Source organism: Perca flavescens, chromosome 7 (assembly GCF_004354835.1).
Source record: "Perca flavescens isolate YP-PL-M2 chromosome 7, PFLA_1.0, whole genome shotgun sequence".
NCBI lineage: Eukaryota > Metazoa > Chordata > Actinopteri > Perciformes > Percidae > Perca > Perca flavescens.
Window position 1 is genome coordinate 3639415 of NC_041337.1, and position 13752 is coordinate 3653166.

At 42.9% G+C, this 13752-nt stretch overlaps 1 protein-coding gene across 1 annotated transcript; it reads left to right on the forward strand.

Annotated features, from left to right (window-relative positions):
* The first annotated feature begins 1250 nt into the window (after positions 1-1250).
* LOC114558176 (HRAS-like suppressor 2) lies at positions 1251-11853 on the forward strand. Its single transcript, XM_028581966.1, has 4 exons — positions 1251-1271; positions 1692-1812; positions 3913-4211; positions 11755-11853. The coding sequence occupies exons 1-4, from the start codon at positions 1251-1253 to the stop codon at positions 11851-11853; spliced, it is 540 nt and encodes a 179-aa protein (XP_028437767.1).
* The last annotated feature ends 1899 nt before the right edge of the window (positions 11854-13752 follow it).

Sequence of the window (13752 nt, forward strand, 5' to 3'; positions counted from 1 at the left end):
GCTGATCTTGTGTGTGGGATTTGGTGATCGTCGGGGCAGATGGATCATAGGTGTCCTTCTCTGTTGGCCGGTGGCACAGTTCTTGGGGTTACAATAATATGTTTATCCACTACAAGTGTTCATGCCAACGAGCACATTTTCAGTTTTCTCATTGTTAAGCTGCTATGTGGGAGACGGAGTTACGCAGGTCGGGGTGAAGAATAAGGGAAGTCTACTTATGTGGACAAAAATCAGATGTACTCAGTGCCGGTGAGTTCCGGCCCATTTCCGGCATGGCCTATATCTCTTTCAGTTAATGCATACAAAGACAGAGTTTAAAAAACTAATCATTCATTACCATTTCAAAAAACAGTAACTACCCTTCAGAAAAACAGTAACTACCCTGCTGAAAAACAGGAACTAATCATTCGTTACCCTTTCAAAAAACAGTAACTACCCTTTTGAAAAACAGTAACTAATCATTCGTTACCCTTCTGAAAAACAGTAACTAATCATTTGTTACCTAAGCTCATGGTATTCAGAGGGGATAGTGGATAAATCAGGAAGCTCAGTGCAGGTGTTTATTCTGTAAATAAATACATTGATCTGGTGAGTCTTGAGTTTTTTGTGTTTTGCAGATTTGTTTATTACTTACCCTTATAAAACACACACACACACACACACACACACACACACACACACACACACACACACACACACACACACACACATATTTATATATTAGATTGTACTGTATATATTTTCAAGAAAGACCAAAACAGTTGAGTGCAAATTGAAACCTTTATATGTTGACAGTTCTTCATAAACTTCCTAAAGTGTAGCTTGTTTGATGTGTTATTCTTGTTTGAGGCACAGTTTTTTTTAAATTACTGTTGAGGTAGTCTTTCACTGTATTAGCCAATCAGCTATCTTTTTTCCCTTCAAATAACTCCCAAGCAGCAAACAGTCCAAACCAGATTCTCACACAACACACCCTGCACAGTACGGGCAAACTGCTTTACAACAGACACCACAGGCTCAGACTAACTTACAGGAAGTCAAATGGATTTTCTGACACAGGTAAGAACCAACAACACAAAGCCCTAAATTATCTTGCAATGGAACAGTGACATTATGAGTGTGATCAGCCATCTCAATGTTACAGCATGATCGCCTGTATTCTAAATAAATCAGACTTCGTTATTTTGTAGGTAATGTAATGTAAAGTTACTTAGTCAGTGTAATGTAATAGAATGCGGTAATATAGCAATATGACTTCAGCCAATGGAACTGTGAGATTGTCTTTCAAAGGGACATTTAATAGTTAATAGCACATCATGCGTTATGACATTACATTACATTGCATTCATTAAGCAGATACTTTTGTCCAGAGCAACTGAGACGTGCAGTAAACCTCCATAGAAACAAGAGATAGAAGTCATCTTAATCATAAATGCATGACTTACAACAAACAAACAAACAATCAATCAATCAAACAAACAAACAAACAAACAAACAAGGGTGATCAGTTTTACACATGGTGATACTGAGCAGTATTTACCATTAGTAAATAACTTGTAACCACACCTCTCCTTGAACTGAATGTATGTAATGTAGCTTAACCTGCTTTCAGGCTGGACAGGGAGTGGAGCAGGGTGGAGATGTGTCATACACTTCTGCTTTTATTGTTATGTGTTTTGCCATGCATGCAGGCTGAAGACATTTCCTCCACTGCCAAATTTGGAGACTTGATCGAATTTTCCTACCCTATCGGATACTCACACTGGGGAGTGTATGTTGAAGATGGTAATGTAATCCATTTTGCTGTTGCAGGTGAGGACAACATACAGTGTATTACACAAATAACATCACATTGATTTCATTTGTTTTAAGTTGAAAAACAATATGCAATACAATACAAAACAATACCACCTTCTTAAAACTAGACTTAGCCTCAGGGCTCCTCAGGAAGATGCCCCAGGATCGCCCCACATCTTGAATTGTAAAAGTCAATAATAATGGAAACTTACATACATCTTTTATATGTACATGTTTATGAGTTGCTTCAAATGAATTTTTGCCCAGATGTTTTGCATCTTTTTTCCACGATTTAAGTGCTCGTTCTGATTAACTAAAGAGCTTAAGAAAAATGTGTGGTGCTGGAGAAGGATGAAAACCAGTCAAAGGCATTTTTAAAAACCTGGTAACCCGAAAAATATTCCTATAATGGCTTAAAACTAATCGTAAAGCATTCGAAAATTATATATTAAAAGGTAAGGCTCTTAATCTTATGCATGTATCTACTAACTAGTATTGTGTGTCTGATATATCCTTTTCCTCTGTGCCCAGAGCTCCATTCTTGTGCAGAAACTAGCTAGGTTAGATTCCTGCAGTTTGTGTGCAGGCCTCCTGCCACAACTTCCACAGTTCTCACATTGTCATCCACTGCACTCTACCTGATCTTGGTTAATCATTTCATGTTATCAGTTTTTTTTTTACTTTGGCGTTGGGTTAGATCATTTTCAGTTTGTGTGAACACTAGAGAATCTGTGTATAATTCGTTCATTCATTTTTCTAAATAATTTTCAAAAATGACTTTTCTCAATACTCGTTTCCAAAACCAAATTGAAAAAAACAGATAAACACTTGTTTTTCCAACGGACGCAAATTGTGTGACCCCGACAAGGTTCACTATTAAACTATTTTAAAAGAAAGTAAGTAAGTACTTGTATTACACTCAAGGGTTTGATTTAAAGTAATATTATTGAAGTAATGATGCTTATTGGCTGCATCATTGTCTTCTGACAGACTTATCTGAGCGTCTCGAGACATCTAACGGTTGCTGCTGTCAAAAAGTTTCATAATTTTGACAGAATATTCCCTCAGTCCAGCCATTATGTTGCTTATTCTTTTTTACTTGTTTCTTTTGCCGGCCTAAAGAGCTGTAACGTGTAACACATAACACATTATCGTTGTATTTAGCCTCTACAGAGCTCCGTGACACCAGAGCAGGAGTTGTTTAAACTGTGAGCCGGCTACAGGCACCGCCAGATGATGGTCCTTTCAGGGGCTGTGATGGTAGTGGTGGAGGTTGCCAGAAAAAGTGAGCGTCATGCGCCGCTGACAATTACATTAATGCACCAAAACGACTTATAAAGTTTAGGGAAAAGATCGTGGTTAAAACACTCCTGAGGAGCGAACGAGTGTTTCTTGGGTGAAAGTGTGTTCGCCCAATAGTGAACTCCGCACTCATTTTGAAATCATTTTTTGTTGGCTTTTGAAGTTCATATTGAAGTGTTTTTGCATGGCTTTCCGAGTGGCTCTATATCCATGGTATTGAAAATGGGATTTAATTCTTGCGTGTTTTGTTGTGCATGATCAAATATATATTCGTATTTATATCCGACAGTGTCCTTATCATGGATCTAGTACTGGTAGAGATCTCTTTCGGATCACGCACTTTGCATCAGTTGAAAATAGCAATATTGGATGAAATGCTCATTATGCCTTTTTTCCATTTTTCATTTGAGCACAAAATCAGAAATTTTTTTGTGCTTTTCTGATTTTTTATTTCATTTTGGAAAATGAATGAACCTCATTAAATGCATACATGATCACCTTCACAAACTTCTAATATAATTGTCTGGTCAACAATAAAGGGTAGTATATGAAATACAAAACAAAATATAGCTCTACATTCTTTTTGTTGCCCTTATTTGTTAAAAAACTAAAAGAAAAGAAACACTGGGAAATAATGACAGTTTCCAAATGTATCCAGTTGCAGCAACTCCAGAACACAGAGAGTATGACTGGTGTATTATGGTGCTAGTTGACAATCGTATAATAGTTACGGATACATATTATGCAGATTAAAAACTAAGACTGTTTGTCCAATTGTTACAAATTCTGAAAGTATACTGTGTCACTCTTTAGATCAGGGGCAACTGATGAGCAGCATACGTTCTTCCCTACAAACAATCTTCCCTGTATGTGGTGACCTTCTTCTTGGGGAGACCAAGATCCGCAGAGTGCCTCTTCGAGAGGTGAATGTCCCGAAAGGAACTCATGCCCTGATCAGTAACAACCGCCATGCCTTCACACCATCAGCACCTGAGGATATGAGGCTACGGTGCGATGCCCTTCTTGATAAGGAATTCCCATATCATCTTTTCACTCTCAACTGCGAGCACTTTGCCACTTTTGTACGCTATGGAAAGGCTGTGTGCAACCAGGTATGAGTTATGCATGAGGTTTCAGATTTTCTATTCTTTCAATTAAGTCAATTAAAACATAATGTGAGTTAAAATGGCAGTGCGATACATATTCTGTTCAGACTGAGCAGTTTCTGCATTTTGGCCATACCAGACAATTGTATATCATATTTTTTGTCTACACCCAGCAATGTAGTGATGAAAACATATTGAATGAAATCAGTTTACATAATCTTACCCATAGATTACCTGCATTTATCAAGAAGGCTTGCATCTATGTTTTCTTTTTTGCCAGTTCCTATAAGATTGCCAGTTCCTATTTTGTTTTAAAAACAAAACATACCGCTAACACCATGAACACATGCTCCTCTCTCCCCCTGCCCCCGTTATTTTATAGTACTGTCTTGAATATTGTGGTTATTTTTTTTTGTCTTAATTTTGTGATTTTTTTCAAGTAAGTGGTGATGATGAGTGGGGGACTCATCAAACTCTGGACCTTACCACAGGATCATAGGACATTAGTTTAAGTTTGAGTTTATTGAAATCATGCTCACAATTAAACAACCCAACAAAAAGCAGAATTTACATTGGTTTAAAACAAAGTCCCTATATAGATAAAAAAAAAGAATTAAAAATACTAAATATAAATAATTACACATATGCACACAGTGTTGCTGTCTTCAGTCTGTTTGTTATGCACTGAATGTCTGTAAGATGGTCTCTGTTTCGCAGCAGCCGTTGGTGTTTATAGGTTTAGTAAGTGGAAGCAGGTCATGGAGAGGGTGGCGTTCAGATGGTATGTCTTTAAACAGCCGAACTGCTGACTGCTCCCTCCTGCTCTGAAGAGATGGGAGTGGCAGAGGTGGAGTGCAACCTCTAGTTATGATCCTCAGGGCCCTTTTCTGGACACTCTCTATGAGTGCCGTCATAATAAAAAATTCAACGTTAAAAAATTCAATATACCCAAATTCAGTTGCAAAATACAACGTATAAAATTCAACTATATATTTTCAACTTGCTCAAATTCAATTGGCAAAATTCAACTGCAAAATGAAATGTAAAAAAATACAGTTTTAACATCAGGTAAACCTTAGAAAAGACACTGGTTGGTTTCCCCAACAACAACTCAGCATCATCAAACACCCGGTCAAAAGACTCAACATGGCAGAGAGCCTTAATCAATTCCACTGCAGGTTTGACCAGTGTAACTACTCACGGAAGAGGGAGGAGCTAATAGCTGAGCTCACCAATATTACGTACCCACGTAAACCTGGAGCTGCAACAGAGGGAGGTTGAACGCTGCTGAGGAGGAGGATTAAAACAAACCGCACCAGGACCTGACCATATCTGTGGTCAGTTGATGAAGGCCTGCTGCAGCAAGCTGGCTGGTGTTTTCTGTCATCTCTTCAGCTCTCCCTATCAGAACATTCAATCATGTGACTGTGAAAATCCTCAACCATCTGCCCTGTAACCAAACATGAGCAATCCCACCTGTGACAATGATTACCAGCCTGTGGCATTAACATGTTTGGTCATTAAAGGCTTTGAAAGGCTTATTCTTTCCCAGCTTCAGGAGGAAGTTAGTATGCAGGCTGAACTTTTCCGTTTGCGTAAAAAGACACAGGGGAATGGATGACGCTGTACTAACACTGCTGCTGCATGGTCCCTATACCCATCTTGAGAAGCCTAAATAACTTGGTAGACTGGTCTTTGTGGACTTCTCTAGTGGCAACACCGTGCAACCTCACCTGATGGCCCGCAAACTGCTCCAGATAGATGTCAACCCACACCTGACCCTCTGGATCCTCTCATCCCTGACAGATGGTAAACAGAAGGTGGGAGTCCATCCAAGACAGTCTCCACAGGAGCCCCACAAGGCTCTGTTATCTAACCGCTTCCGTACACACTATACAAAAATGACTGCAGGATCACTAACCCAGGTATAACATACATTAAATACTCTGACGACACTGTGAGCATGGACAGTTACACACTGACATTTTTAGAGAGCGGTGTAGGGGGAACTGCCCTGACCTCAACAATTCCAAAATAGGAGTTGCTTGTTGATTTCTGCAAAGGTCCTTCCTTCACCCCCAGTCTGCTAGTCAACAACCAGCCAATAGAAAGGGTTGAGTCATACATAGGCAAATAATTGATACCTGTCATTGTCATTAACCTCTCCGGGAACCATCAACTTGTCGTGGTGGAGAGGTTTGTGTGTCTCTATGACCCTGAGGGCTGTGTTGTCTGGAGCTTTGTGCTCCTGGTAGGGTCTCCCAAGGCAAAGTGGTCTCAGGTGAAGGGCCAGACAAAGAATGGTTCAAAAACCCTATGACACAACGAGGTAGAGATGGAGTGACCCTGCCCGGAGGAAGCCCGGGGCCCCCGTCTGGAGCCAGGACCAGATGGCAGGCTCGTCAGCGAGCGTCTGGTGGCTCCCATCTCTCCAGCCCATGGGCCCACCACCTGTGGGATGACCCGCTGGAGTCAGGTGCGCTGTCAAATGGGTGGCAGTGAAGGTCAGGGGCCTCGACAGACCAGACCCGGGCAGCAGACGCTGGCTCTGGGGACATGGAATGTCACCTCTCTGTGGGGGAAGGAGTCGGAACTGGTGCGGGAGGTGGAGCGCTACTGGTTAGATCTGGTGGGGCTTACCTCTACGCACAGTCTCGGTTCTGGAACCCAGCGCCGGCCCGAGCCTTTTGGGGGCCCTAAGCAGAATTTGATTGGCGGGCCCCCCTTTCCCACCACGCGGAGTCACCTGTGCTTGACGATTATTGACACAAATGTCACGATATAATGTTACATTATAAATGAAGGCAGAATGCATGAACTACTGTCACCCCGGGGCACAGATGCATGAGGACCCTCCCCCCCTATTCTATTTGGGCGATTTAACGGCGAGGGGGGGTCTGGGGGTGCTGCCCCAGAAAATTTTGAATTTGGTAGATGTGATTTCCTGTATTCTGGTGCATTTTGGGGAGGGTCAGCTAGAGAAGGGCAATACCTAAATTTGTTCAGATTCATAGCCTTTTGCTTTTTGATTTATTAAGGTAGTGACTTCACCCAACTACTTGGGCTTCAGGGCCAAACAATACTGACATACTCTGTGTTAGTAGGAACTAGGGCTGGGCGATATGGCCTCAAAAAAATCCTTGATTTTTTCACAAAGAATCTGATTCATGATTTAAATCGATCCCCCCCCCACTTAAAATTAATCTGCAGATGACAAATGACAAGATCTCACACACACACACACACACACACACGGGCATGTATACCATTATGATTATTCATGCCAATTTTATGTAAATATTGGTTTGAGTGTTTTCCCTATCATTGTATTGGGGGGGCACCCTCTGTGAAAGAGTGAAAAAATGATATTATGCTATATATTGAACAAACCTGTGAAACGACATTTTCCACAATAGAAACATGATTTAAATGAGAAAACGTACTGTTCTAGGTATAAAAATGGCAGAATCACCCACAGTGCAAGATATTTCAAAAACGGCTTCATACACGCTTCAAGGTGACGGCAATAAGTTGTTAACAGATATTCACAAAGACGTATAATCCAGCAACAATCCATCTAAAATAACACCTTTTGGGAGTACCATTCATGATATATATAGTAAAATATTGAAGTTGTGGGAAGTCTATATGGCTTAAACTGTATGTTTCATCCGTCCCCCTATGCTGTTTCATGCGTCCCAACCAGGAGGGACAAATGAAACATTACGCACGCCCCACTTTTGCTGTAATAATTCCTGAACGGTTTTGTTCAAAGCTGAAAATGCAACTGTATTTGACAGAAGACAGGTGTAGGTTGCTAGTGACAAAATATTAGCTTTCAGTGCGATACAATCGCTTTGTAAATTACGTTTAATTAAAACGTGTTTCAACTGTCCCGGCTCTCCCCTATATAATAATGTTATATATTCAACAACCACTAAACGGATGCATGAGATAAAGCTGTTTTCACACATACAGGTAATTCACTTCTCGTTCCTCAGGAATCTGACTGTTGTTTGTGCATATGCACCAAACAAGAGTTTGGAGTATTCGGCCTTCTTGGAGACCTTGACTGGAGTCCTGCATGGGGCTCCAGTGGGGGACTCCATTGTTCTGCTGGGGGACTTCAACACGCACGTGGGCAATGATGGAGACACATGGAGAGGCGTGATTGGGAGAAACGGCCTCCCTGATCTAAACCAGAGTGGTTGTTTGTTGTTGGACTTCTGTGCTAGTCATGGATTGTCTATAACAAACACCATGTTCGCACATAGGGATGCTCATAAGTGTACTTGGTACCAGAGCACCCTAGGCCAAAGGTGAATGATCGATTTTATAATCGTTTCATCTGATCTGAGGCCGTATGTTTTGGACACTCTGGGGTGAAGAGAGGGGCGGAGCTGTCAACCGATCACCATCTGGTGGTGAGTTGGGCCAGGGGGTGGGGAAAGACTCTGGGCAGACCTGGTAAGCCCAAACGTGTAGTACGGGTAAATTGGGAACGTCTGGAGGAGCCCCCTGTCCGACAGACTTTCAACTCACACCTCCGGCGGAGCTTTTCGTGCATCCCTGTGGAGGCTGGGGGCATTGAACCCGAGTGGACAATGTTCAAAGTTTTCATTGCTGAAGCTGCGGCGAGGAGCTGTGGTCTTAGGGTCTTAGGTGCCTCAAGGGGTGGTAACCCACGAACACCGTGGTGGACACCGGTGGTCATGGAAGCCGTCCGACTGAAGGAGTCTTTCCGGGATATGTTATCCCGGAGGACTCCGGAGGCAGTCGCAGGGTACCGAAGGGCCCGAAGGGCTGCAGCCTCTGCCGTGAAAGAGGCAAAGAAGCGAGTGTGGGAGAAGTTTGGAGAAGACATGGAGAAGGACTTTCGGTCGGCACCAAGGTGCTTCTGGAAAACTGTTCGCCACCTCAGGAGGGGGAAGCGGGGAACCATCCAAGCTGTGTACAGTAAGGATGGGACAATGTTGACCTCAACTGAGGAGGTAATAGGGCGGTGGAAGGAGCACTTTGAGGAACTCCTGAATCCGACTAATACACCCTCTATGTTAGAGGCAGAGCTGGAGGATGATGGGGGATCATTGTCAATTTTCCAGGAAGAAGTCACTGATGTAGTCAAACAACTCCACAGTGGCAAAGCCCCTGGGATTGATGAGATCCATCCAGAAATGCTCAAGGCTCTGGGTGTGGAGGGGCTGTCCTGGTTGACACGCCTCTTCAACATTCTGTGGAAGTCTGGGACAGTGCCAAAGGAGTGGCAGACCGGGGTGGTGGTTCCCCTTTTTAAAAAGGGGGACCAGAGGGTGTGTGCCAATTACAGGGGTATCACACTTCTCAGCCTCCCTGGTAAAGTCTACTCCAAGGTGCTGGAAAGGAGGGTTCGGCCAATAGTCGAACCTTGGGTTGAGGAGGAACAATGCGGATTCCGTCCTGGTCGTGGAACAACGGACCAGCTCTTTACTCTTGCAAGGATCCTGGAGGGAGTCTGGGAGTATGCCCATCTGATCCAAATGTGTTTTGTGGATCTGGAAAAGGTGTATGACCGGCTCCCCCGGGAGATACTGTGGGAGGTGCTGCGGGAGTATGGGGTGAGGGGGTCTCTTCTTAGGGCCATCCAATCTCTGTACGACCAAAGTGAGAGCTGTGTCCGGGTTCTCAGCAGTAAGTCGGACTCGTTTCAGGTGAGGGTTGGCCTCCGCCAGGGCTGCGCTTTGTCACCAATCTTGTTTGTAGTATTTATGGACCGGATATCAAGGCATAGTCGGGGTGGGTAGTGGTTGCAGTTCGGTGGGCTGGGGATCTCATCGCTGCTCTTTACAGATGATGTGGTCCTGATGGCATCATCGGCCTACGACCTTCAGCACTCACTGGATCGGTTCGCAGCTGAGTGTGAAGCGGTTGGGATGAGGATCAGCACCTCTAAATCTGAGGCCATGGTTCTCAGCAGGAAGCGGGAGCAGGAGTGCCTACTCCATGTTTGGAATGAGTCCTTACCCCAAGTGAAGGAGTTCAAGTACCTTGGGGTTTTGTTCTCGAGTGAGGGGACAATGGAGCGGGAGATTGGTAGGAGAATTGGTGCAGCGGGTGCAGTATTACATTCAATTTATCGCACCGTTGTGACAAAAAGAGAGCTGAGCCAGAAGGCAAAGCTTTCGATCAACTGGCCAGTTTTCGTTCCTACCCTCACCTATGGTCATTAAGGCTGGGTCATGACCGAAAGAACGAGATCCAGGGTACAAGCGGCCGAAATGGGTTTCCTCAGGAGGGTGGCTGGCGTCTCCCTTAGAGATAGGGTGAGAAGCTCAGTCATCCGTGAGGAGCTCGGAGTAGAGCCGCTGCTCCTTCACGTCGAAAGGAGCCAGTTGAGGTGGTTTGGGCACTTGGTGAGGATGCCCCCTGGGCGCCTCCCTAAGGAGGTGTTCCAGGCACGTCCAGCTGGGAGGAGGCCTCGGGGAAGACCCAGGACTAGGTGGAGGGATTATATCTCCAACCTGGCCTGGGAACGCCTCAGGATCCCCCAGTCGGAGCTGGTTAATGTGGCTCGGTAAAGGGAAGTTTGGGGTACCCTGCTGGAGCTGCTCCCCCCGCGACCCGACACCGGATAAGCGGATGAAGATGGATGGATGGAAACTCACCTTACAACTAAACAGTGAAACTATATTTCTTTTTTAAAACCACATTGTGTAAGAATTTCTCCCATCTGGCGAGTAATCTCCCCCTTTGCATTCATCACGATGCTACATGGCTGCTGTCATTCGAACGAGTCGCTCTATGTATTCTGAATGATTCTGAATGTCAGATTCTACACTTACGAGAATACTTTGATTAGTTGATGGAAGTAATTACACATGAATACATATTTGCGAAAGAACAATGTTTTTTTTTTCAAAAAATCAACAAAAAAAAATACCACAATGTAGATTTAAGATTGACAGGTTTTATTTTGTTTTGAAACAAAACACGAAACATACAGCTCACAAAATGAACACATCACTGAACGCCTCCAACCATCATCACCACTTACTTAGACATAATGAAGGCAAAATAATAACTAAGACTAATATTAAAAACAATACAATAATATAACAAAATAGACATAATATGTATATGTGATAACAACATAAGCACATATTAAAACTGTAGCCAGACGAATCCCAGCCACACCCTTTCATTTCAATATAAGAGGTGCTAATAAATAGAGGGGAAGTGAATAAATGTGGACTTATGACATAAAAGTCCCCTTTATAAATAAAAATGAAATCTGTTTTTTATGGAACTATATCGACTAATTTATATATTTACATCATTTATATATTGTATTGTATTATATATGTTTTCTTTAGGCATGCATTTCATAGTCATATTTTTTATGTATGTAATAAATGGCATTACATAGCTACGACACATGAAACTAATATTCAGATTAGCCAAAAATAAATGAATGCTACTTGTAAGGTGTTGCTTTAAGAGGACGAAATACATTTTTAGGACCTTGCTGACTAATAATGACCACTAAGAGACTGCTTTTCTGTTCTTTTTATAGATTCCTACAAGACCCAAGAATGTAGAGTGTGTGAAGGCAACTGCAACCTTCAAAGACATTGTCAGTGCCAAAGAAACTGCTCAAGACCATTTTGAATGAGCCCCCTGACTATCTAGTTCATTCAAAAGAAGTTAATTCAGTCATTCATTAGTAAGCTAGTAAGTCACTGCATGAACTTCATTTTTTTTAAACACATGGAATTCTATTACTTCATTCAATAACTAATTAAAAAAAACCTTTCATTTATTGTGCATCAAGATTTTGCAATCAAATAAACAAACCAAAAACAAACAACGTAGTCTCGTTCAAACAGTACACGTCTAGATTGATACAGTCATTTGGAAGAAATGTTGATTTTTTAGAATTATACACTGAATGCTAAACATTAAGGATAATTTGGAGATTTTAATAATTTCCAATAATACATTCTTAGATTTTCAATGTATCCATCATTCACAAGGAAACAATGTCATCAGCAAAAAACCCTTCAACAGGAGTTACAGAGAGGGAGGTAGTTATCCTGCTTCAGTATTGGTAGATGATTTTATTATCCTTTAAATAATGAATGAAATCAATTGTTTTTTAAGTGTTACAGAAGCATTTTCGGAAATAATTGTATGATGTGGTCTTCAACGACTGTGAAAGGAGAGCAAAGACACAACCTAAACAAACCTACTCAGTCACTCTAGAGCTTTAAGTGAGCAGCTGTGTTGCACAAGGAAATAAAAGCTACTATTTCTGAGAACTCAAATTACCTAAAAAAAAAATCCTTTATCAGATCCCACAGAATAATGGCCCTGACCCATCGATACCTAATAGGTCTGCAATTTCTGGTCATAGGCCCTTTGATCACTTTCTCGCAGTTCTGTCTGCCCTCCAGACATTTATGATAATAAAATAATGTGTGAAACTGGAGTGAGGTTGAGAAGTGCCTTTATTTTTATATAAGCTTCTATAGAAGTTATCTGGTCTGGTGTCAACATGCTGATTGACCAGCCTTTAGCCTAACAGGACTACCATAATCAGGACTCTCAAGCCTCCCGCATTGAACGTGAGACACACACATTTCAAGCAGTTCACACGCTCACACACCACACCTTGTATTTCTGACGCTGGGAAGTAGTAGTTACTATCGATCTGATACCAAGTAAATACAGGGCCAATATCGCCGATACCAATACAATACCTACACTTTTTAATAATTAAGGAGGAGGTGTTGTGTGGAGACAGAACGGACCCAAAAGCAAGGCTCAGCAAAACACAGATTTATTCAGAAAACAGAAACTAGGTAGGAGTGGGAAGGCAAACGCCGGGGGCAGGAGTGAGGGCTTTCTGGGACTGGGGGTAAGATTGCGAGGGAGCTAGTGGGGAATAGGATGGTGAAGGAGCTAGTGAGGAATAGGATGGCGAGGGAGCTAATGGGAAATAGGATGGTGAAGGAGCTAGGGGAGCGCAGGGAAAGTGGGGCCAGGGGAGCCGAGGAGTAGGTACTGGAGTCCGGGGAGTCGAGGGAGGAATGCCTGGACACAGGAGCTGAGGCAGGATGGAGCAGGGAGCCGTGAGGAGGGGACCGAATGGTGAAGCCAGCTGACTGGAGGTAATGGAGGGAGATGGAGAAGATGACTGCAGGGGAGAAACACAGACAGGGTTAGCAACAGGCAAGGACAGGTAAGTACAAAAGAAGTTTTTCAGAGAGCTTGTATGGCATGTAACCAACGTGGCTGAAGCAACGATCAAGCAAAGATGATTCATATACTGGGCTTGATTGTAGATGGCTGGCAGGTGTATATGGCAGAGAGAGGTGATGGGGGAATGATGAGCAGTTGTGTGCAGTCAGCTGGCAGGAGCAGGCGGGAGGAGGGGAAAACACAGGAGACAGAGAGAGGCAGGCCAACAGAGAAGACTGACAGTGGAAAACAAATAGAACTTGGAAACAAAAACAAAGACTCACAGCCAGCCGACCCCAACCATCACAGGAGGAATTTTCATGACCTTTAG

Bases quoted from the DNA above. Each gene is read 5' to 3' on its own strand.
- LOC114558176 (XM_028581966.1), top strand. From the start codon at position 1,251: ATGACTTCAGCCAATGGAACT. The intron at 1,272-1,691 runs GTGAGATTGTCT...CCATGCATGCAG, and splicing joins TGACTTCAGCCAATGGAACT to GCTGAAGACATTTCCTCCAC. The intron at 1,813-3,912 runs GTGAGGACAACA...GTCACTCTTTAG, and splicing joins AATCCATTTTGCTGTTGCAG to ATCAGGGGCAACTGATGAGC.